At 46.8% G+C, this 24,207-nt stretch overlaps 1 protein-coding gene across 3 annotated transcripts in view; it reads right to left on the reverse strand.

Moving 5' to 3' along the window:
• Positions 1-24,207, reverse strand: part of SEZ6L (seizure related 6 homolog like) — a 172,845-nt gene that overhangs the window by 14,286 nt on the left and 134,352 nt on the right. For all 3 annotated transcript variants that reach the window (XM_066260271.1, XM_066260270.1, XM_066260269.1), the window contains exons 10-12: positions 13,113-13,309; positions 8,493-8,687; positions 5,672-5,863 (exon numbers count right to left, since the gene is read on the reverse strand). In XM_066260271.1, coding sequence (XP_066116368.1) covers positions 5,672-5,863; positions 8,493-8,687; positions 13,113-13,309 — 584 coding nt within the window. The remainder of the gene's footprint in view (positions 1-5,671; positions 5,864-8,492; positions 8,688-13,112; positions 13,310-24,207) is intronic.

Raw genomic sequence — 24,207 nt, forward strand, 5'->3', positions numbered from 1 at the left:
TGGGAGAGGGAGGACTCGGGCTGGGGAGGGGGTGGGGGACGACCCTGCTGCCTCCCTCCATCCTGGGTGGAGGGGAACAAGGGATCCTTAGGGCTAACATGCGTTTACCTGCAATGTAGCAAAGTGGCTAGCAGGTGGCAATGGTAACTCAGAAGCATTTCCTCGCAACATTTTCTGGAATTCCATTTTCATAAATTAACAGATTAGGGAGTAGAACAAATATTTACTGAGCATCTTTTATGTGCCAAGCACTGCTCTTGGCCTTGGACCTACGATGATGAACAAAATAGACACGGCCCCTGCATTCCTGTAACTTAACACTCGTGTATTCCACAAATCTTTTCTGGATGCCAACCCCGTGCTTGGGGTGGGGGGCAGAGAAAATGACAAAGGATACATTTTTAGACATGAAGGTAAAGGAAGATGTTACCAGTAAGATTAGAAAAATAAAGGGAGGCGTCCTCACCTGTTCTCACCTGGCTGCACTACAACCCCCTTAGACTATTCAGTGCCTCCAGCTCTGAGGGACTTTGATTTAATTAGCCCCTAGAATATTATTTTTAAAGCTCCCAGGTGATTATAAAGTTCAGCCATAGCTTTGGGGCTGAAGGGTTTAGGGCTCAGAACCACAAAAAGAAATCATTTAATTAATTCCCACAATATTTGAACATTCATTTTGTAGCAGTGGATTTGCATATATTATTTCCAATCCTCCCCCAAATCCTTAAAAGCAGTAACATTACTGACCAGAATGGCCAATATTTACAGAGCGAACATCCTATGTATCAGGCACTATTTGGAGTTTTATACCTATGAACTCATTTAATTATCACAACCCCAAGGCACAGATATCACTATCACTGTCCACATTTATATCTGAGCAAATAAATACAGAACTGCCGGGCATCCTCAACTAGTTAGTGGGAGAAAGAGGCTTCAAAGCCAGGTGGTCCAAATTCACTGTTAATCCCCCCACCATGCGGCCACTTTACAGATGAGAAAACTGAGACTCTCATGAAAGGTCCCATGGGAGGGAAGTGGCTGAGCTGTGATTTGATCAGAATTCTCTCTAACCATAAGAAGTCTGAGAAAAATTCCATGTGGATTTCTTCCCTGGCAGAAACCAGCTTTTTTCGAAGGTGGTTGTACTTATCTTCAGCTCCCAGAAGATGGCAGGAGAGTGACATGCAAAGTAACTTGAATTTGAAACTGGAGGCCTGAATCTGCTGTGTGACCTTGGGTGAATCACTTCACATCTCTGGACTACATGTTTCCTGCTTGTTAAGTAAACGGACTGGACCAAGACCCCATCCTTAGCTGAAACGCAGCTGAACAATGACATTTGCACTCTGAGGATGTACCACGGTTTGAAATAAGATAATCTAAGGTAGGTTTTCTCAACCTAGATGCTAAGGACATTTTGGGCTGGGTACTTCTTGGTGGTGGGGGCTGTCCAGTGCCTTGTAGGAGGTTGAGCAGCATCCTTGGCCTCTACCCACTAGATGATAGTAGTACCCCTTGACCACCTCCTGTGAAAACCAAAAATGTCTCTAGAAATTGCATTGATGAATGTCTCCTGGGGAGCAAAATCACCCCTGGCCCAAGGTTTAAGCAATTCTGGTTGCAATCCATATGACCCTACCCCATTCTCTCCCAGAAATTCAAGTGAGTTAGACTGATGGTCTTATAGACTTGATCACAAACCTGCCCTCGTTTCTATTTTCTCATTCTTTTCCCTCTCTTTAACTATAAAAAAATTGTACATTTTTGGAGCACAGTTGAGCACAATGCTCAAAATCAGGTTCACTAGCTATTGCTACAATTGATTTCTAATATACCCCATGGAGCAGCAGCAGCTACAGTGTAGCCCAACATTGAAACTAAGTGGTAATGACCTGACCTGTGGTGGCGCAGTGGATAATGCGTCAACCTGAAAACGCTGAGGTTGCTGGTTCAAAAAACCCTGGGCTTGCCTGGTCAAGGCACATATGGGAGTTGATGCTTCCTGCTCCTCCCCTCCCCCTTCTCTCTCTCTCTCTCTCTCTCTCTCTCTCTCTCTCTCTCTCTCCCCTCTCTATAATGAATAAATTAAAAAATCTTAAAAAAAAAGAAACTAAGTGGTAATTAGCAAACAGTGTTAACTGAGCACTTGTTGTATGCTAGACGCATTGTTATGAGCTTTTATATTTATAGTTCGCATAATCATTCTTCTAGTCTTTTTGATGAGGACACCTGCTCATTCAAAGTCACATAGCTGGCAAGGGGCAGAGCCGGATGCAAACCTGGACCTGCTGGATTTCAAATCCTGTGCATTCAATGGTTCTGCTGTAACGAAGGACCCTTCTGGTGCTCAAATCCCCTGTGCTATCGTGGATGTCTTTGAGCTATTGCTTTCTCAGACACAGGGATTTCTAAATGAAGACGGACAACCAGCTAAAGCCCGGCATGCTGGCTGAGGTGAGGGCGCTGGGGACAGCTCATCAATGGGAGCTTTTACTAAGGTCACAGTCTGGCCATATGGGCTCTGCCAGCGCCTCCTGGGGAATCCCCAAGTGCTTCCCTGGAGAGCCATCCATAAAAGCCTCGCTAAAGTCCTCATATCCTCATTACTCTTGGTAGTGTGGTTTATGTCTTCTGGATGGGAGCCTGAGGAGTCATTCACCATGCCGCCATCAAAGAAGGGAAGTTGCAAGAAAGCCGCAAGGTGTAATAAAGGCCACGTTAGTATCGCTAACAATAACAACAACAGTAATAGTAACAAACGCTTTTGAGCCTGCTGGGCCCAAGGGATACAAAAGTTAATTGGATACAATCCCAGCAAGTGAATTAAATATTTGCTTCTCTGAACATATAAACAGGTCATTTCAATAAGCTACAGCAAATGCTCTGGTAACTATAACTGTATGTGAGAGAAACCTGACCTAGTCTAGGCAGTCAGGGAGGCCTTCCTGGAGGAGGTGACATTTAGCCATTGTTTTCTTTATAGGTTTGTTTTTCCTCCCTTCATCTCCAATAGACACCAGGCTCCATGAGAACATGGATTGTGTCTGTTTCTACACTGCTGTGTTTTCATGGCCTATGACCATGGTTTCCAAACTGTACACCAAGGTACCCTAGGATGCCACCACAAATTTAAAAACAATTTTGAGGAGACCTACTAATATCTCTCAGACGTGTGGGGACTAGCTCCAGGAAGGTCCCAGTTTCAACATGAGATAGAGCTACATTCCCTTTAATGATGCCTTATATTTGCCAAGCTGGGCATTCTGTGGTTGCTGAGCTAAAGGCAAGAACTGTGACAAATCAATGTGGGACAGGAGATGAAGGTGGCAGGGTCCATTCTGGTGCTAATGCATGAGAACTTCGGTGGAGCCCCACAAGGCACACATATCCTTGCAGAAGTAACTGTAGTTATTTAAGAATGAATTAAAAATAGAATCTTTTCTTTCAACTTAAGCGCAAACAGCTACTGAGTTATCTAGATATAGCTAGTTATTAAGTTGTTCAGACTGAACTACTTAACAAATAGAAATGTTAGGTATTTTGGCCTAGGAAATCGAGAAAAAAATTCCGAGACACCAAGGTTATCTTGAGTCGAGAAAGTTTGGAAACCTCTGTCCTAGCATGTGCCTGCAGAGAGGAGCATTTACTGAATGACCAAATGAGTTGTTTTCAACAACACTGCCTGGTAGGGAGTATTACTGCCTTTTCAGCCCTCAGATGAAAGGTCTGAGGCCCCGAGAGGGCAAGCTACTTGCCCTAGGTAACACAGCAGAGCTAGGGGTGCATCTGACTACGAATCCCAAACTTCTTCCTCTACTGATGCCTGACCTGTCTGTTCTTGAAGTGGCTTGGGGTAAGTGGACTAGGAGTCAAAAGACATAGTTTTAAGTCCCAGCTGGACTATGGCCTTGAGCAAGTGACCCTGAACAGAAGATGTGGGTGACCAGAGCTTATACAATTTGCTCTATCTGCATCATGAGCTCATTGGTGGGAGAGCTTTGTCAACAATTAAGCACCAGAGTTTCACCCAGAAGCTGGGACTGCAGGGATGAGGTGGGATCATAGTGCTTTTGGGGTTTGTCAGGCTTGAATGAGAACCCTGGGATCTCCCCTTCTCTGCTGTGTGACCTCAGAAAAGCCACTCACCCTCTCTGGGCCTCCTTTGCCTGCTTCTAAGTGGACACACGTACTGTTCATGCACTTTTGTGTGCGTTAAACGTGTTCATGTTGGGGAAGGGCATGGACCAGCAGAGGTGCCCTTCAAATAATTTTAAAGTTGCTTTCTGTCTGACAACTTCATCCTTAAAAACACCCCCAGAACCCAGCCTGTAACCTCCCTCTCATCTGGACACCTAGCTGCAAGAATTTGACCCTCTCCTTGCTTCACGTATCAACTCCCATCAGCCGTGCCGGGCCTGCAACGTTGCTAGAACCACGTTGGATTCTTTTTCAGGCTTCTGGGAGGATCGCTAGTCTCCTGACACCCAGCTTGGCTCGTGAACTCATTAGCATGGGTGTCATGGAAGCCGTCTCCACTGAGCAGCGCAGCCCGCCTGGCACTGAGGTTTCAGGGAAAGGCAGCCCGGAAGGAGGGAGGCCCGCTTCTCGGAATCCCAGCTGCAGCACAGCCCCGGGAGTCTTCGGAGGCTGTGCCTCATTAGTGAAGTGTCTTTTCTTTTTAAAAATGATATCTCCACCTTTCAAGATTTTACATGATAAGCTTTTATTTTTAGCTTTTCATGTCTGAGTCTGCAAAGCTTGAATTCCTCACCCTTACAAGTGGCTAGGAGGAAGAGGCAGCTGAGTTCGCTCCCCAGCCTGTCATAAGGAAGTGCCACTCGCTGGAGGGCTTAGGACAACAGAAATGCACGGACTCACAGTGCTAGGGGCTAGAAGCCTTTGAGTTTTTATGGTTAAGAAATCCCAAAAGGTTTTCTTGTTTGTTTTGTTTTTAACCAAATGTTTGCTTTGGTGGCTCCACATGGACGAGGCCAGATAAAGTTTAAATCTACCCTGTTTGGTGCCCTGTGGACTGCTTGCTTGTACACAGTTAAAAAACAGGCAAGTCGTCCCTGGCTGGTTGGCTCAGTGGTAGAGCGTCAGCCCGGCGTGCAGGAGTCTCGGGTTCGATTCCTGACCAGGGCACACAGGAGAAGCGCCCATCTGCTTCTCCACCCCTCCCCCTCTTCTTCCTCTCTGTCTCTCTCTTCCCTTCTTGCAGCTGAGGCTCCATGGGAGCAAAGTTGGCCCGGGCACTGAGAATGGCTCCATGGCCTCCGCCTCAGGCGCTAGAATGGCTGTCATGCGCATGCGGGAATCTGTCCCCCTCCCCCTCCCGCTTCTCTGGGTGCGCCACTGGCCTCCACTCTTAACTGACTGTGTGACCTGGACCAATGAGTTCACCTTGCTGAACCTTCTTAAAATGGAGACAATAATGTCACACTCACAAGGCTATGGGGAGGAGGAAGACAGGGACATTTCCTAAAGGATCTGTTTACCGTAAATGTTGTACTATCCATGCTTTCGATGTGCTTTAGCTACTGTCCCGGGACAGTAATGAGAGAAAACACCCCCAAAGGGAGGAACGCCTCCCTGCAGCAGCCCCGTCCTCCTCCGCGGGTAAGAGAAGCGCAATCTCGCTCACAGCAAATCAGTGAACGGGACTCACAGACACAGTGCGGCAGGCGGGACGTCCAGATGGGCGTGCCGGTCTCACGGCTGTAGCAGGTCAGAAGCGAGCTCCCTTCCAGCACGAAGCCCGGGTTGCAGGTGTACTGGATGGTGGTGCCCACCAGCAGCACGGGGTCCGAAATCAAGCGGGTCGAGTGTTCCACTTCTCCGGGGTCGGTGCAGTACATAACTACGTGAGATAGATCAGACCGCAGGCTGTTAGGGCTCTGCCCAGCACAGGTTTCCTGAGAATGACCGAATGATCTAGAAAGGTTCCTGACTTAGCTCTTCTCTAGTTTGAAAGATAATGCATCTCCGGTTCCTCAAAGGTGGCTAAGAGCATAGGCCAAAGCCAAAGAGATTTGGATGTCATAACACTTTTTAGGAATTTGCCCATAGAAATGTTTGCACCAGGGCCCAAAGACCTATGTACAGGGTTGTACATCGCCCCGTTATTTGTAATGGTAAAAATAAACAAACCAAACCAAACCAAACCAGTGCAAATCCTTTAACAGGGGAAGAGTTAAATACGGAATGGCCATTCATAAAATCCTGAGCAATCACCAAGGAGAACACAGGGAGGGAGGCCCTGGCTTTCTTTGTAGTGCTTGAATGTAGTAAGACAAGCATCTATCTATTCCTTCTTAATTAAAGAGTCAATACAGAAAAAAGGAAAAACAATAAACCAATTAAAAAAGAGTGAAGTAAACAACATGTGCGATATAAAAAGATATTCGTGTTCCTGGATTGCAGCTGCAAGGTTGCAAGGTAGTTTGTGTAAATTGATCCCTGTTATGGTAAAATATCTGTATCTGTAGCTATTTCTATGAGTATCTATAGATGTGCATCTACAAACACATTCATACATGTGTATGTGTGTATATGTGTGGCACTCACAGACATGCACATGCAATTAGAACCATACAGAATGCAGTTTTAAGAGTCGCATCATTTCTAGAGAGTAAAGTTATACAGGATTTTTACTTTCTACCTCATAATTTTACTGTAGCTTGAGTAAAATTCTTACAATAAGTAAGCCTTTGTTATTTGAGTAATTTTAAGTTATTTAAAACATTTAAAAAATCATTATTTTCAACATTGAAAAGTTATATAATATCAGATACTACTCTACATATTATGTATATAATATATGTGATAATAATGATGTTGATCATGTGATGATGTAGATCATGTTAATGAATTCATGATGGGTTGGTCTCTCACATCACCAACCATGACGTTTCTTACTGTCCATTTTTAATTTTCTATCATGACACACATACACACACAAACACATGCACACATACCACATACTGTTGTGGAACAAACAGACTTGTTTAAGTAGCAGATTTTGTGGCTTTTTAGCAAGTTCTCTCATGTTTCCCACAATGATAATTAATTTCCTTTGACATCAAAATATATATATATGTATATTTATTTTTTATTTTTTAGTGAGAGAGACAGACAGACAGGGACAGAAAGGAAGGGAGAGCGATGAGAAGACTCAATTCTTTGTTGCAGCACCTTAGTTGTTCACTGATTGCTTTCTCCTATGTGCCTTGACTAGGGGGCTTCAGCTGAGCCAGTGGCCCCTTGCTCAAGCCAGCGACCTTGGGCTTCAAAGCCAGCAAATTTTGTGTTCAAACCAGCGACCATGGGTCATGTCTATGATCCCACGCTCAAGCCAGGGACCCTGCACTCAATCCGGGTGAGCCTGCGCTCAAGTTGGCAACCTTGGGGTTTCAAACCTGGGTCCTCAGAATCCCAGGCCAATGCTCTATCCACTGTACCACCACCTGGTCAGGTTGACCTCAGAATATTTATGGCAGAAATTGTATGTGAGCCTTACACTCTTTCCCCAATACCCTCTTTCTTTGGTCACAGTGAGAAGGGTTGACCGTGCATATTCGTGGGTTTTGAATCTGCAGATTGAACCAACTACTAATTGAAAACAGTATTTTCCGACTGTCTGCATTGTTCAACACTGTTTTACTTAAGGAACTAGAGCCTTCTACGATTTTTGTGTCCATGGGAACCCCTAGGACCAATCCCCCCTTGTGGATATAGAGGGATGACTGTACTTCTTATTGTGCCATTGGTGATTCCATTCATGCTGACCAGGTCTACCAGAGCACCACCAAGGATGTCTGGCAAGAGGGCTGCAGACTAGGACTTTCTGTAGGAGGTGGGAGACAGATGGGTAGGGGAAGAAGCCACCTCGGAGTTTAGCTCCTCCCCTAGTACTAAGATATCAGTGTAGAAACCAGAAGCACTTCCTTCTCCTACCCCTTTTCCAGGCACTGAACTCAGCTATGACCAGACATGTGTGGCCCATACTCCTGAGGGGAGCAGACGGAAGGAACCAGGAGACAGACAGAATGCTGCCTGGAGGAGGTCAGCCACCTACTACAGGGGTTTCAAATTGGGACTCCAAGGCAAGTTCTACTTTAATTTCTTTTGCTTGACCACCATAGGAATTTTTAAGACCTGAATTGGAATGACATTTTTATATAGGCTAAGTACAGTCTCCTTCACCACAGTCCACACCATTCCCTATTGTCTGACACAAGTCTATTTCACTCATTTACATTATCTGCCAGGCTTCTGAAGGCACCTGAATCTGAGATCCCTGCCCTGAGGCTACAAAATGATATTTGCAAGCAGTACCAATGAGTCAGTAAAATAGAAGGAATGCCATATTCTACATTAAATAATTCCACTGCATCTATGCAAAAACCCCCAAACCAAACCAAACCAAAATAAAAACAGGCGAGGGATTTACCACTCACTGATCCAGAAAGGAAATCGACTATGCTTACTTTTCTCACAAAATGGGGGGTCGCTGCTCCAGCTGAGGTCCCATTGGCAGGTGAGGGTGTCGCTTCCCACGATGTCGTAGCCGGGGTCACACTGGTAGGTGATTCTGGCTCCCCTGATGAGTTCCGTATGTGAGGTGGTCTTCCAGCCATTCTGGATCTCGGGCAGATCTGAGCAGGAGTCATTCCTTGACACCTCTTAAAAAAAAAAAGACATCGTCATTAAACAGGGAGGTGGTCTTTCCGTTTCACAAATGTCAGAGGACAAATATACTTTCAAAACCCTGTAAGACAGTAAGAACTCTTCCATAGTGAGATTTTACAATGACCTCTTCCCGTGGGTCACTGCACTTACCATTCTCTCAGTTTGATAAATGGCTTTAGGATTTAGAACCGGACAGAATCCCAACTCTGCTACTGACCAGTAGTGTGACTGGGCACATTCACTTATCTCTGTGTCTCAAGTTCTTTGTGTTCAGGACAGCATCACTGTAATCATGCCTGCCTTGCTGTCATAGCCAGCTTCCAGGATGAACCTCAGTTATTCTCACCTCCTGGAATTCACATTCTGGTGTAGTCCTGGCCCACAACCAACAGGGCCAACGTGATTAAGTAAGAGGCTATTTGCAGACATGATGATGTGTGACTTCCAAGGCTACATTGGGAAAGTCATTGAGGCTGCTCTCCTTGCTGCCTCTATTGTCTCACTTTCTCTGGTGGAAGCAGCCGCCATGTTGTGAGGAAGCTCAAGCAGCCCTCTGGAGAGATCCAGGTGGAGAGAATCTGAGACTTCCTGCCAACAATTGGCATGATGTGCCAGCCTCAGGAAGGAGCCATTTTGGAAAGGGAGCTGCTAGCCACAGTTGAGCCTTCAGATGACTGCAGCCCTGGCTGATATCTTGACCACAACCTCTGAGTCAGAACTACCCAAATTTAACTCCTGAATTCCCGACTCACAGAAAACACAACAAATATTTCTTGCTAATTTTGGAGCGTAATTTGTTACACAGCAATAGGTAGCTAATACACTCAGCCTCATCTTAAAAATGTCTGTAAACCCATAGATTTGATGGATGAGTAATATATATTTTTATAATGCAGATGAAGACCGATGCTTAACTATGAAAATAAAAATAATTGGTGAATTCTTCAAATCGCGTTGCATGTCATCAGTGAACATGAGCCACACTCCAGAAAACGCTCCTTGCAGCTTATTGCCATAGAATCTTCCTCCGGAACAATTTTGTTTTTCTTCAGCAAACCCTCATTACTAAGGTAGTAATTCAAAGCCCACAGTTATTATTCTTGCTTCCAAGTGCCCACTGCACAGATTTTGAGAAAGAGCTAATTACACCATATAATTAATTTGCAGTCCTTATGTGCCTCTGGGAAAAGCAAAGCACCTCCACTGTCTGCAGGAAAAGTCATTCTGAGAAGCAGGCAATGGCCTTTCCTGGGGCATCATCATGGTTTTATTTGGGGAAAGGAGGTCTCGTGGCTGTCTATGAGAAGTCAGGAGAGGGAGATGGCTTTGAGAATGGCTTGGTGGGGAACAGGAGCTTCTATTTTTAGGTCTTTGAGGAATCAGCCAAGCCCTGGATTTAGGACACAGCTGCAATTGCTCAAATTATGGATGAAAGGGGAGAAACGGGGACAAATACTGGATATGTGGTCTGCCTTGTGCCAAAGGCTCTGATGAGACAAGTCTGCTTGTCTGACTTTTCAATGTGAGACAGTGTGGCTACATATTCCTGTGGGACCCCCTGTCTCCCTGTGGCATTCATCACCTTTGTGATGACTCACTTGCTGTCACCAGGTAGTAGAGATCTGACTTAAATCTTAGCCCAAAAGTTTACACTTTCGGTGATCTTGGCTAAGTCACTCGGTCTCCTTGTTCTGCAGTTCTTAGACTCCATTCCCAGAGACCCTGATTTGGAAATCTGCATATTCATCAAACACGCTAGGTGTAGGTTCTAGGGTTATCTGTTCCTAGGGGCCCTGAACTTTGTTAAGAATGAGAAACCTGGCCTAGGATTTGGAGGACTTCTTTTCTAGTCCTTTTTATTTTAGAAGCTGTGAGACTCCAGTCATGTCAATAAATATCACTGTCCTCAATCATAGAGAGGAGATACAAATCACAAGCCTGTCTATCCCTAAGGGTAGTGTGAATGCTAATTAATGTGCAGGGTATGACAATAACACAAAGATGAATAATATGAATTCATTGATCTGTTGGACTAAGATTTAGGGAGCACCTACCATATGCCAGGCACTAGGAAAACAGGAGTCTGATTCTAGTTTTATGGTCATGATCAGCACCACTGTAGGGCACAAGAAATACCCTAAAGCACTGAATACATGCCATACATAACCAGTTTATGCTCAATGCAGACATCACCAATAAATCACAGCATTGACTGGATCAAGCTGAAACCTTCCAGTCCTCAACACAGCACTCCAGGGTGCCACTGTCATTTGATTGGAGTTGACCTACAATATAGAGCTAATTTATTATCTTAGGATTAGATGAATAAATATGCAAGTGACCAATATGTCTTTGAAAAACACTGCTTACTCATCTCTGTTTTTTTTTAATTTTATTTATTCTTTTTTTTTTTTTAGAGAGGAGAGAGAGAGGGAGAGAGAGAGAGACAGAGAGGGAGAGAGAGGAGAGAGAGACAGAGAGAGAGAGAAGGGGGGAGGAGCTGGAAGCATCAACTCCTATATGTGCCTTGACCAGGCAAGCCCAGGGTTTCGAACCAGCGACCTCAGCATTTTCAGGTCAACGCTTTATCCACTGCGCCACCACAGGTCAGGCTCATCTCTGTTTTTTTATTCCTTTTCTTCCCATGCACTTGGCCAAAGACACTAGCAAAGCACAAGAATCAGTGATGAGAATAGGTATTTGCTTCTGTCTATACAAAGGAGAATTAAGAGATGTCAGGACCATGTAAGCCCAGAGCATTCCTATGGAAGGTTCTAAGAACCTGCAGAGCTGAGGTTTAGGCCTAGAGATCAGTCTAGGAGTTTCAAAAATCTCTAGATGACTACAGACACCCCTGACCCTTCCATCTGATCCCTCTACTGAATGGGAATTGCATCTGTGTCTGCTTAAAATGAGACCTACCATAGCAAATTCCTTTCCCATGCCATGGAAGACATCACTAATTAATCACACCATTCTTTCCCACTCACTTCAGACATCACCTCCTCTGAATTCTTTTCATCACGGTCTTCAACACTAGTGGTCACAAGAAATTGATTGGCATCAAAATGAAATACACTCCAATCAAAAATCTCCAATCAAGAGGCCCATTTATCTTCCCTACAAAATTAACCACGTGTTTCTTTAACAGAAATAAGAACAAAGGGAACTAGTCTCTCTTTTTTGTGTGTTACCCATGTTGGCCAAGCTGTGTACCCCTGGGAAGCGGCCTCTGAAACCCCATGTGCTTGCTTCTCCTGCAGCATCAGCACATGGTCCTGACATTGCCTGTTAACAGATGCCCTCTCCTGTTTTCAGCAGCCAGCTCAAGGGCAGGGACAGCAGTCTAGTCACTCCTAGACTCTGGTGCCTAGCGCAGGGCCTGGCATGTACGAGGTGCCAGGAAATTTCTTTGTGAATCAAACTGTCTGGGAAATGCAGATAACACCTTTGAAGATGAAATAAAGTAAATATGTCTGGGCGCTTGCCAACTTCAACTTGTCACACAAATCTAAGTTTCAGCTTCAATTAACAAGAGTGCCTCCTCTTCAAGATGTTGCCAAGATGAACATTGGCCAGGCTTTCCGGTTAACCTTGGGCAGCCTTGGACAGAGCCGGATTTCTGCTGTCACGCCGGATGCGGTTTTGGAAGACTGACTTGGGCACCAGAGGAGACAGAAGATCAAAAGTGTGACCTCATCTTCTGGCCAGGAAAGGGGAAAAGTCTAAGGATTTAGATAGAAGCCAAGCCACCAGAAACTCTCCCTCAGAAGGCAGGATTGCCAGCATGAACCACCCTCCTATGCCCAGGGCGCTTCCTGGGGATGAGTGGGAAGCCCATTCAAAGCAGCAGCAATAACACTCTGAAATTATTTAGCTGCATAATGAAGGTTTAAAAGGCCCATGAGAAACATCGGGAAGATCGACACTTGTGTTGGTCTCTCTCAGAGTTGCCGGTAGAGCTGGCAGGGATGAGAAATGTCCAATAGCGGGAAATAAAAAAAGGGACTTATTTTCACATGTGTGAGATTCTGGACACAGTCAATGGTCAGGGAAGTGGCTTGTGTTTTAGAGAAGGGGGTGACACAGAGAACACTTTATATCAGATTGAGATGAGCAAATCTTTATGCCAAAGGGGAAAAGGAGCCAGAGACCTCAAACCTAACTCCAGCCGAGGGTCTCTGGGGCAGGGTATAGAGGTGGGAGACCGGGCAAGAGGAATCCTTTTCCCTGCTCCATCCTGGAAATCAAGATGTTAACTTGGTTCCTGGGAGGTGTCACGATGTCCCCTCATTGCTGGCTGAATCTTGTCCATTGGAACTCTCAGAGTGCATCACTGACCATTAGATGCCAAAAGAAGTTAGGTTTTAACTTGTACCTAAATATAAAGAAAAAACTTTACCAGAGGAGACACCTACCTATGTAGTTCATGATGAATCCCTGGCCCTTCCCAAAGATGAGACCGGCGGGGTCCGAGTGGAACTGGATGGTTAGGTCTGGCGTTGACGAGTACAACTTCTGGGGGCCACTGCTTCCAAGGTACTGCCCCAAGATGTGGGGCATGACCTCGTCACCGTCGTAGATGGTCAGGATGTCACTGTTGCTCAGGTTCAGGCTTAGGGGAAGAAATAAGGAGACGTTGCAGAGCAAAGTCAGGGGCATTCAACAAGCTTTTGATTTATTTTTTCAGGCAACATACAACTTTTTTGAGACCTACTAGGTGTCAGGTCTAAATGTGATCAGAACATGCTGAGCCTTCCTCCAAGCCTGGCACACAGGCTCGTGGGTGGCTTGGATTGAAGACTCATTCATAAGATGGTCTTCCCTGCGTGGCGTAGTATCGCCTTCAAGACCCCCTGTATGGCCAGTAGTCACGGCCTCCGTTACAGCCGCCCGGCTCGTGCAGGTTCACATTTGATTCAGATAGACGGTAATGAAACTGTGGAGCCAAGAACTGGTGGGCCATTAGCTTTATTCTAGCGGCTCCAGGCGTCCCCAAATTACGGTCCACGCGCCGCATGTGGCCCCCTGAGGCCATTTATCCGTCCCCCCCATGCACTTCCGGAAGGGGCACCTCTTTCATTGGTGGTCAGTGAGAGGAGCACTGTATGTGGCGGCCCTCCAACGGTCTGAGGGACAGTGAACTGGCCCCCTGTGTAAAAAGTTTGGGGACCCCTGTATCTAGCCTCACACTCGGCTGGCGAGTAAATACACACAGCAGGAAAACACTTCCCTTTCCATTCAGGGCTCCCAAAGCCACTGACTCATCCGAGTTTTCCTAGAATCAAAGGCCCCACCTCTGTTCCCCTTCAGCTGCCCGCCATCTTGCTCCCTGCCCTGCAACAACATGGGCTCCTCTCCAAAATGGCCTCCTAGCTCTTCCTTTTAAAACTTTTCGGCAGGAAAATCCCTCCTCCAGCACACATTAGCATAACCAAGCCCCTTCCCAAGCAGAAAGGTAATTAGCTGTATCACCCAGGTGATGGCCATTCACATGGGCAGCACCATTTTTCACAATAAAAATGAGCAAAACCAGAAAATAGAGATTTTACAGACTTATTAGCCCAAACATCCTCCTCATCAACAACTGTTTTGTGGGTGAAACTAAATGTTGGGTACAGGGCCACAGGCTGGGGGTGTGGCCTGGGTCTTTCACTCTCCTTTGACCAGAACAAACTGACTGCCGGCTACTTATCACTTGCATTTCTGTGGAAGGTGAAGGGGTCCTTCTATTTACTGGGGGTAGGGGGGGGAATACTTCCTTAAAATCAACCTGGGTGTCTGTTGTCTTTAGAGGGTGGAGCAGAGGGCAGGATGCAAAAGCCTGTTATCACTATTCATAGCATTCCAGAAGGACACATTTTCAAAGACTGGAGTTTGAGAAAGTGCCTTAAAAGATACTATTTGGATTGCAAAGGACAGATAATAATCCAGAAAGCACTTCAATATACCACAGAAATGTGCCACATTAGGCAGACTAATAGAATTGATCTCTGATAGAAAGAATGCCAGTGTGCCTCAATCATGAATAGATATTATCATGTCTCTTTCCTTTCTCTTATCTCTCACTTCCTTTTCTCTCTTTCTTCTTTCTCCTTTTCTTGTGTCCTTCTCCCTAATATTTTTGAGCACCTACTATATGCCAGGCACTCTATTGTGCTCTGAAGACACGAAGAGTCACAGAGCAGCAGTATATTTAGGCTAGTGAGTCAGGGATTGCAGTAGGGGTTATGATCAAGGTAAGTGCAGTGGAGGGCATCAAGTCAGAATGGTGGCATCATGGAGGCATCCCTGGAGGAAGTGATGCTGCTATTCCTTAAGAGTAAAAGAATGCGAGGCAGTTAAGCAGAGACTTGGGGAGAAAGCAAAGCCCCAGGCAGAGGGAGAAAGAGAGAGCTGTCATGGCTCCTGAAGAAACTTGCCTGGTGGTCAGCATGTGTGGATGCGGGTATAGACACGGGAACCCAGAGAGAGCGGTGGGAGTCAGACAATGAAGGGCTTAGAGGGCCTGGGTGTTTGGATGTCACTGAGCCGGGAATGGGAGACAGTGAAAGGTTTTTATTAGGAGTCTCTTGACTGAGCAATTCACCACCAGGCAAGGCCCCAAGTGAAGTCTCTGGAACAAACCGCAGACTGATAGTCGCCCTCCCCTCCTGATAGCTTCACCCAACTTGGGCAGTGATTGCTGCCCATCTGGGAGCGGGGAGAAGGGGTGGAAACCACGCCTGTTGGTGTTTCAATCAGCAAGAGCGAAACAACAGCATCACAAGGTCTGCAGTCGAGGATTTATTTCCAGAGGTCTGGGGACGTATTTCACTCACCACAATGTCTTCCACGGAATCTCCGACAGTGCCTCGTGTAAACTTGTCCCAAAGGGTGGCCTAGGGAGACCCTAACTGCCCCCATAATCTCCATCAGCTTCCCTGGCACCACCAGAAAACACATCCCCTCCTGATAAAAGCTGTCGGCTTGCTTTGCACACATGGCTTCAAGACCAGGCCCCTAGACCCCTCCTACCCCTGGCCAGTTTCCATTTAGGCTACAGCCTCTGAAACCCCTGTTGCCCTGGAATTCTGGAGTTGCCTCCTTCTCTTGTACACAGTAGTTGTTCAGTAAATGCTGTGCTGTGAAAGTGCCTGCCGGAGGGGTTATCTGAAACAGCCACGGTGGGGCCGAGGTCAGCTCTCAACCGATGGTAGGGAACAGCCTTTTAACTTTAAACACCGTGAAAACGTCAGTCGCTCATGAGTCGCTGGATTAGGCTCGTGTGAAACATGGTAGAGGGCAGATATTCCTTAAGCCGACTTCACAGCCGATCCACTGGTTAAGACTGGGTTCCAGACAGCACGCCAGTTGGCTTTATTCTATCATTCACTTCGATGGTCTGAATGCAGTAGAAGCTGTATAGTGGGGCAGTTAGGTGAGCAGAGTAGGGACAACAGGCCAAGGACTGAAGGTCACCTGGGCCAGAAAGCCCCAGGGGTCTAGCAGCAGTGTGGGGCCTCATTCCCAAGGTGACCTTTCCTCTCCTCGCTTATCACTGGTCCTGCGGTGGAGAGCCCCTAACCTTTCGTATCACTGGTCATTCGGGTTGGGTCTTCCCCTGACCTTTCCTGGCCTGGCAGGCTGCTAGTCACGTGACCCTCCCTGAGAGGGGGAACAAGGGGCGTTGGAGAAAAGTCTCGTTAGACTCCCAAACACACCCTTGCACGACCACTCCCTTAAGCATTAAGCCCTCAGGACAATGAGGTTCTGACCCACATCAAATAATCTTAGGAACAAAGCCCGGGGTCTGTTGACCACAGAGACAAAAGTTTTGGCCAAACTAAGGATACCATATAGACCTCTGTTGTGTTTCAGCTCCAGGACCAGAAAAGCAGAGAGGTCAGGCAGGGTGATGCCGTGGCTGGCATCAGGACCAGCTGAGACCCTGCCCTGGGGCTGAGCAATCAATAGAGACCACGACCCTGAAAGGACACACCTGGGAAGCTGACGCATATTCTATTGTGATCATCCCCTGAGAACTCCAGATAAAAACCCTCAAAACGAAGAACTCTCTCTCTCTCTCCCTGGAGCACATCAGTGCTTCTTTCTCTCCTTCCCTCAGGCACATTTTCTCTGCCTTTCTTTCTCCTGAGCTCCAAGGGCCCTTCTTCTGCCTCTGTAACTTGCTTCCTGAGCCCACGCAGCCCAGCTGGCTCACTGCTTCCACAGCTCACTTCTTCTACCCCTGTGACTTTCTAAATAAGCTTCTGCTTGTATTTGAATCCTGGCTCTGAATTCCTTCTTAGCCAAAACTCAAGGACCGAGGTCTAACATCTGGTGCTGTTCACAGTTAACAGAAGCATCCTCAAGGGTGAAAAATAGCTTTTGTTTTAAATCCTAGCACAATTCTTTGTTTTTTTGTAAAACCAGAAGGAGCAGTTTGCTGGAAAGAACAGAAGCTTTAGTTTGATTCTTGGCTCTGATTCTTTCATAAATGATATGTGGTTTTTCTACAGCTCTTTGTGAATTGAGGTTAATATTTCCAGTCAATATCATGGCCTTTTGGAGTGAGGTAAGGCATGCAGAAGGTCTGGGATAAAAATCCAGGTTCACTGATAGCACCTGAGTAAGTTTAGTCAAGTCAGTTGAAGGTTATGTCATGTTGCAATGTTATTCTAGGCACCACCACCACCTTCATCACCATCATCATCACCATCATCATCATCAACATCATCACCACCATCAACATCATCACCACCATCAACATCATCACCACCATCAACATCATCACCACCATCAACATCATCACCACCATCAACATCATCACCACCATCAACATCATCAGCATCATCAACATCAACATCATCACCATCATCATCAACATCATCACCACCATCAACATCATCATCATCACCGTCATCACCACCATCAACATCATCACCACCATCAACATCATCACCATCATCAACATCATCACCACCATCAACATCATCACCATCATCAACATCATCACCACCATCAACATCATCACCACCATCATCATCATCCTATCTTTGGACTGCTGTTTATGCCAAATGACATGAGATGACTTATGTCAGTAGACCTTGACTAGGAGTGGTTTTGCCTCCCAGGAGACATTTGGCAATGTCTAGAGACATGGTTGTCCCAACCAGGGGGTTTACACTGGTAAGTTGATGTCAGGGATACTACTAATCTTGAAATGCACAAGATAGCCTTGCACAACAAATAGTTATCTGGCCCTACACGTCAATAGTTCTAAGGTTGAAAATCCATGACTTATATGAATGCATTTTGCAAACAGTGTGTAACAGAGTATTAAGTGCAACTTTTGATGTCCTGGAATTTAAGCAGAGGTTCCCCCAAGGTAAGAACAAGCCACCAGGTGCTGAACTTTCCTACTTTTTAAAGGGATAGACATGACTATTGATTGAGATTGGATTCCCTAGATGCAGAGCCTGAGCAAAGATGTGACTGTCCTTTGGAGTTTAGTTATCTGGGAGGCAACCCTAGGCAGCACTGGTGGGGAAGTGACAGAGAGGAAAGGAAGGAGCTGCTGTGTGGTGCATTGACAGGTGAGTTCCACTGTGGGTGCTGGGCTCTGTCCTGCAGGCACGGTGAGAGATGGAGCTGAACGCACCGGGGGGGGGGGGGAGGGAGCTGTGCCATGTATCCTCCAGCTCCCACACCTCCCTGGCTGAGGGCTACTCTGAGGGGTGCTAACCCTCCGGCACTTCCAGCCTGCCCATGTGGCAGCAGAGGAAGACTTCAGGTGGAGAGACTTCCAATGGGAAGTCATCATGGGTACAGAGGGCAGGTGCCAGAGGGCCCATACAGGGCACCAATGGTAACTGCTGATACCATCTAGCCAGCTCTTCTCATCTGAGCTTGTTCCCTGCCCTAGCTTATGGAAGGCAAGAGACATTCACTGGGCCATCTAAAAGGCTTATAGACAAGACTGCCTCAGGGAGGGTGTCACTGTGGGAGGGGAGGTGTGGGGAGGATGACATGGGGAGGGTGAGGAGGTCTTCAAGGCAACCCTGAATGGTTTGGCAGCCATCTTGGGCTTTGAAAAACAGCGGCTGCCTTTGACATTGGCTAAGCCAAGACTAAGGATAAAAATCAACCTGGAGCTGCCTGCCTGCCTCAGGGCAGAGCAAAGAGAGGAAAGAGGGTGTTGGGAGTGAGCTGCCCATCATGGATGAGAGTGGAAATGATATTCATGTTGCCTGGGTCTCAGATGTGAACCCCGACGAAGGCAGCCACTGGGGGTCTCCTGAAGAGTGTTCCCATTCTGAAAGGGGGTGGGGAACCAGCAGAGGGCTCAGTCAGGAGCAGCCAGGCTCAGCAGGCTTCCTACATCAAGGACCCACATCAAATAAAATCAGTATTCTCTATCTTCCAAAACATAACGGTGCTGACAAGTTAGTTTCTTTCCTGCGAGAAAGAAACAGCCTTCTAGGCCCTTCCTCACTACAGAATTGCCAGCCTGAGGAGCCCTGCTGAGAGAGGGGTGATGCTGTGAAATGAATAAGGGTTAGAGCTGTATAATTATTAGACTGAACCGCACTTGCTATGAGCAGGAGACTCGTGAAAACTAAGCTTTCACCCAGAGTAGGAAAAACAATGGGCATGAAGGGGCAGTGGGGAAAAGAACACATTTAATCTATTTTTTTGATCCCTTTTTGATAGACAAGTTCCAGCGATACAGACAAATGCTGGTGATTCACACACATACACCCCCCCCCCAATCTGAAGACAAGCTTGTATTTTCACTTGTCCACCCAGCTGTATTTGAGATGCTGAGCGCATCAGCTGAAGATGACAATGCAGACAGATGCTTGAAGTGCAGCAGAGAGATTGGCCACAGGGCAGAGCGAGGCTTTCTGCTGAGGGCTGAAGCGAGATGTCAGCCAGACACAATGTGGGGAGGCGCTGAGACATCAGTGTGGCAGTTTGATGCCAGAACAAAGGGGTGATGGAAAGGGCAGGTGGGTTTGATATGGAAGAGTTCCACAGGAAAACAGAGCTCTCCAAGGCCAGCCCCTGCCTGCTCCAGCCCCTCTTCGCTGCCAGAGGGAAAGGCTCTCTGTGGGCACATGGTCCCGAGCTCCTGCTGGCAGACCTCAGCTTCTGTGTCTCCTTCGACACTACAGTCCACCCCTTTGCCCCCAGTCACTGCCATCACCTTCTCCATCATTTTTCAGTTGGACTGTGGGACAGCATTGCCTACTGACTCCATCCATCCTTGCCTGACCCCATCTCTCTCCCATCAGCAGCACCTTCTGAGGCACAAATATGGCCCCTTCCCTCAGTGAATGAATGGATAAGCAACATGTGGTCTACCTACACGATGGAATATTATGCAGCCATGAAAAAGGACAAAGCCCTGACACGTGCTGCAACATGGATGAACCTTAAACACTTTATGCTACGGGGAAAAAGCTAGTTGTAAAATGCCACACATTATGTGATTCCATTCATAATAAATATCCAGAAAAGGTAAGTCCATAGAGACAGAAAGCCACTTGGTGGCTACCCAGGGCTGGGGAACAGGGTGGGAAGGAATGGAGAATGACTGATAGATGTGGGGTTAGTTTGAGGGATGATGAAAGCGTTCTGGAACCAGAGAGAAGGGTTGGTTTTATGACACCGTGAATTTATCAAATGCCACTTATTTGTATATGTTAAATGGTCACTGTTATATCATGTGAATTTCACCTGAACTAAAAAAAACAAAAAACAAAATGCTCCCAATCTCCGGGTAAAGCACAAACTTTTGATCCTCACTTCAAGGCTCTGTGTATCCAGTTTTTGTACCTCTCACTATCTCTTCCTACCCAATATTTCACATTCCAGCCAGGCCGAATTACTTATCAATCTCTCCAAAGTATGTAGGAATACCTCTGGGGCTTCGCACATGCCGTTCCCTCTGGCCTGAATAGCTCCCTTCCCTGTCTAAACCTGGGTAACCCCCATTATCCTTTAGTTCCAGTCTTCTGTGATTTGCTCATACAGAGAGCCTCCACGGTAATGTTCCTTTTCTCTGCATACTGCCTGTTTTAAAAAGATTTTTGTCTCCCAGACTTGACTTGGGGTGGTGAATACACAATACAATATAAAGATGATGTATTATAGAATTGAAACCTGTATAATTTTATTAACCAATGTCACCCCAATAAATTAAACAACAACAAAAAAAGAAAAATTAAAAAACAAAGGATAAGCAATTAAAAAGAGATTATGCCTCTCAAATATTATATATCTCTTGGTAACAATTAAATTCGTTTTTGTTCTGTTGCCATTATTGATCGTGTATAACAGAGTATGTAATAAAATCAGTGTTAAACTGGTTACTTAGTCTGGGTGGCTTTATTTTGGTATATATGAGATTTCTGTTATAGTTTTTGAAATATTTACAGAGTCTAGGGAAGATAACAGAAGCAGCTAATTCTAGCAGTTGCCTTGCAGGAGGGGAATTGGGGAGGGGGCTCTGGTGGGTAACGTTGGGAAACAATTTTCACAATAAACCCTTTTGAACCATGTGCATGTATTACTTTTTCAGAAACAGATAAAAAAAAAAAAGCCCGAGGGTCCCTCATTGTTGCTTTCCACTGAAGTAGAAACAGCCAAAGAGGTGAGAGGATAGAATGCAAATTTGCATCTGACAGATTAGCAGGCTCTTTCCTGGTGAAGCAATTCTTATCTTGGCCAGTAGAGAGCAGTGTAAACCTAAGCATGGTGGAGATGGCTATTCCCCCCCCCCCCTGCACGGGGTAGGGGTGGGGGGCCCAGACCGACCCGAGCCAATCGGGAGCCTGGATGTGCCTGGGAAAGTGGTAGGTGGGCTTTGTAACTGTGGAGCTGGAGTTAGTATTCCACAGAGGGTATAAAAAGAAATGACCACGCCACCCTGCTTTTCTTTATTTCTTTGTAAACCAATGTCTGCCCTTTGCCTAAAAATCTTAACTTGCAAAGGCTTTTCCCAGTCGTGTTCATGAGACAATTTTAGGTAGACAAACATATTTGAAAATGTCTAATGGTTATGTATTTATTTAAATGTGAATTAGGAAAATATATAAATCTATGGTTTGCACATCACACTTCTAATTTCATGGACATTATTTTTCTTAGCGCAAGCCGAGTGAAAAAGGCAAGCCAATTTATAAGCGTTTAAGGGAGGGGGAAGTGGCTGGCAATAGAAATTAGACTGTGGGAATAGCAAAGATTAGCTCACAGAATAAAGTGTGGCTTCTCAGCGTCTCAGGAGTTCCCAGTCAGGCCCCCTCCCATTTTTGCTGTCTCAAACATCTTTGTACCCTAGGCCCTTTGTAGCCCCGGGACCTGCCTTAGTCTATTCAGGCCCCTCAACCTGGAATGCCTCTCTTTTCCTCTCTGCTTGACTTTGCACTAATTCCTCAAGGTTCCTCTGTGCTCCCCACACCACCCGACATTGACAGCCATGTAATAAACAGCTAAGTTCTCCATAGGGCTCCCCACAGGCCAGGGGCTGTTGTAAGCACATCATGTGACACCCTTCCATTGTATCATCAGACAAACACTGAGTACTACTGCTGCTGCCCATTTCACAGATAAGCAGACCGAGGCACCGGGAGCTTAAGGAGCATTCTGAAGCTCCCAGAGCTGGTCCTCCAGCAGAGCCAGAGTCCAAACCTACGATGCTGAACGGCAGAACCTCAGCACCGAACCTCAGAACCCTTCCTGCTCGTGTCAGCTGCCACACCGGGCGGCAAGCTCCTTGAAGTCACGTGCTCTTCGCCTGCATAGCCCTGAAGCCCAGTACAGGGCTCGGCACAGGTGAAATAAATGCCGTTTACACGAATGTATTATGGTGAATTTACCTCCGTTTTCCAGGTGAGCAAACCGGGGCTCAGAGGGGCTACTCAAGTACTTCCACGAGAAAATACCATCTTGCAACTAAGGCAGGTGGGAGTAGAGATGGTGAGTAAACATACCATGGGATTTAAATAAGGGGAAACAAGAGAACCAAAGTCTACATACACAGTTGTAAGTACAATAAAACTTATGAAACATGTTTTTCTGGAAGGCCATAAAAACAAAAGACCTATTCAGAGTTTCTTGTGTCCATTTTTGCTCAGACCCCCCTCAACCACAGAGCAAGGTGGTCAGAGAAAAGGTTAGTAGCCCCATTTGACAGAGGAGTAAGTAAACTGAGCGCAGGATGGCCCAGAGCCGAAGCCTCCGCTCCTCCCCCATACCGCTCAGCCAGCGCCAGACGCCCCACCCGTGGATTGCTGAGGGGACCTCTGGCCCCGGGCTAATTTGGTTTCAGTTTAATTTGAGAAGATGGCAGACAGCACAAGAAAGCATGTCAACTCCAGGGAGGACACAGAAAACCAATCTCTTTGGCTCCCTAAACGGACACCTGCAAGCATAAAGAAATGAACAGTTTTCTCAGTTCCTTCTGTTCTTCCCCTTCTCTGCCTCTTTCCTCCCTTCCTCTCTCCCACCTCCACCCAGCGCTTGTCTGTGTCAGACCTGGCTGCAGCCTCGCCCGCTGGGTCGCAGTCCTGGCTGCACAGCCACAAACCGTAAAGAAAATTGTCTCACAGAGGCCGTGGCCTGAGCCCCTCGTGCTTCCCTTCCGTCTAGAAGGTGGGACCCCATGTGTCCCCCACCCCCTCATTCCACAGCAGTTCTGGGGGAGGTTTGGGAAAACAGGGATTCAGATACAGGTGGTGAGGTCTGGCTTCCCCAGACCCACTGGTGACCACAGGCAGGCTCTGTGGTCCTTCCCGGACTTCCCTTTGTGGGGATGCCCACACCCCTTCCTCTTTTGGGATGAGTTTCCCCAAATTGATAAGATTAGTGGGTGGGCCCGAGGTCTTCATCCTTTTAGAACCTCTGGGTTAGGAACTGAGCTTGAAAGGGCGTAATTAGGGCATAAATTAGAGCGGAATGAAGGTGGACTGGGATTTGTGGTGAGTGTGTATGTGGTGTGTGCTATGTGTTGGCGTGTGTGGCATGGTGTGTATCGTGTGCATTGCTGGTGTGTGTGGTGTGATATGCAGCATGTGGTACGTGTGTGCACTGCTGGTGTATGTGATATAGTGTGTGTGTTGTCTGTGTGGGTCTGGGTGTGGCATGGGCATGACGTCTGTCTGTGTGTGGTGTTTGCATGGTAAGTGGTGTGCGCACACACACACATGTGCAGAGAAAGGTGAGCCCAGGGCTCTGCACTGCTGGGGAAGGTGTCATGGAGCCCTCCCCAGCCAGAGCTGACAGCTGCTGGACATGTCTCCTGTCTTTCTGAGTCCCAGTCATGACACGTCCTCTTGAAGGCACCACCCCGTGAAGCCTCGGTGTGACTCATCTGAGCTGTGAAGTGATTCCCGGAAACCCAGGGTCAGGAGCATGGGCTCTGCGTGGAGCTGTCCTCCAGGCGAACACGGACTGCCTGGAAGCTGGAGGACTCCCTGGAACCTGGAGGACTCCCCCAAGCTCTCCCTGGGAGGCACCAGGCAGGTG

This window comes from Saccopteryx bilineata, chromosome 2, assembly GCF_036850765.1.
Source record: "Saccopteryx bilineata isolate mSacBil1 chromosome 2, mSacBil1_pri_phased_curated, whole genome shotgun sequence".
In the NCBI taxonomy this organism is placed as follows: Eukaryota; Metazoa; Chordata; class Mammalia; order Chiroptera; family Emballonuridae; genus Saccopteryx; species Saccopteryx bilineata.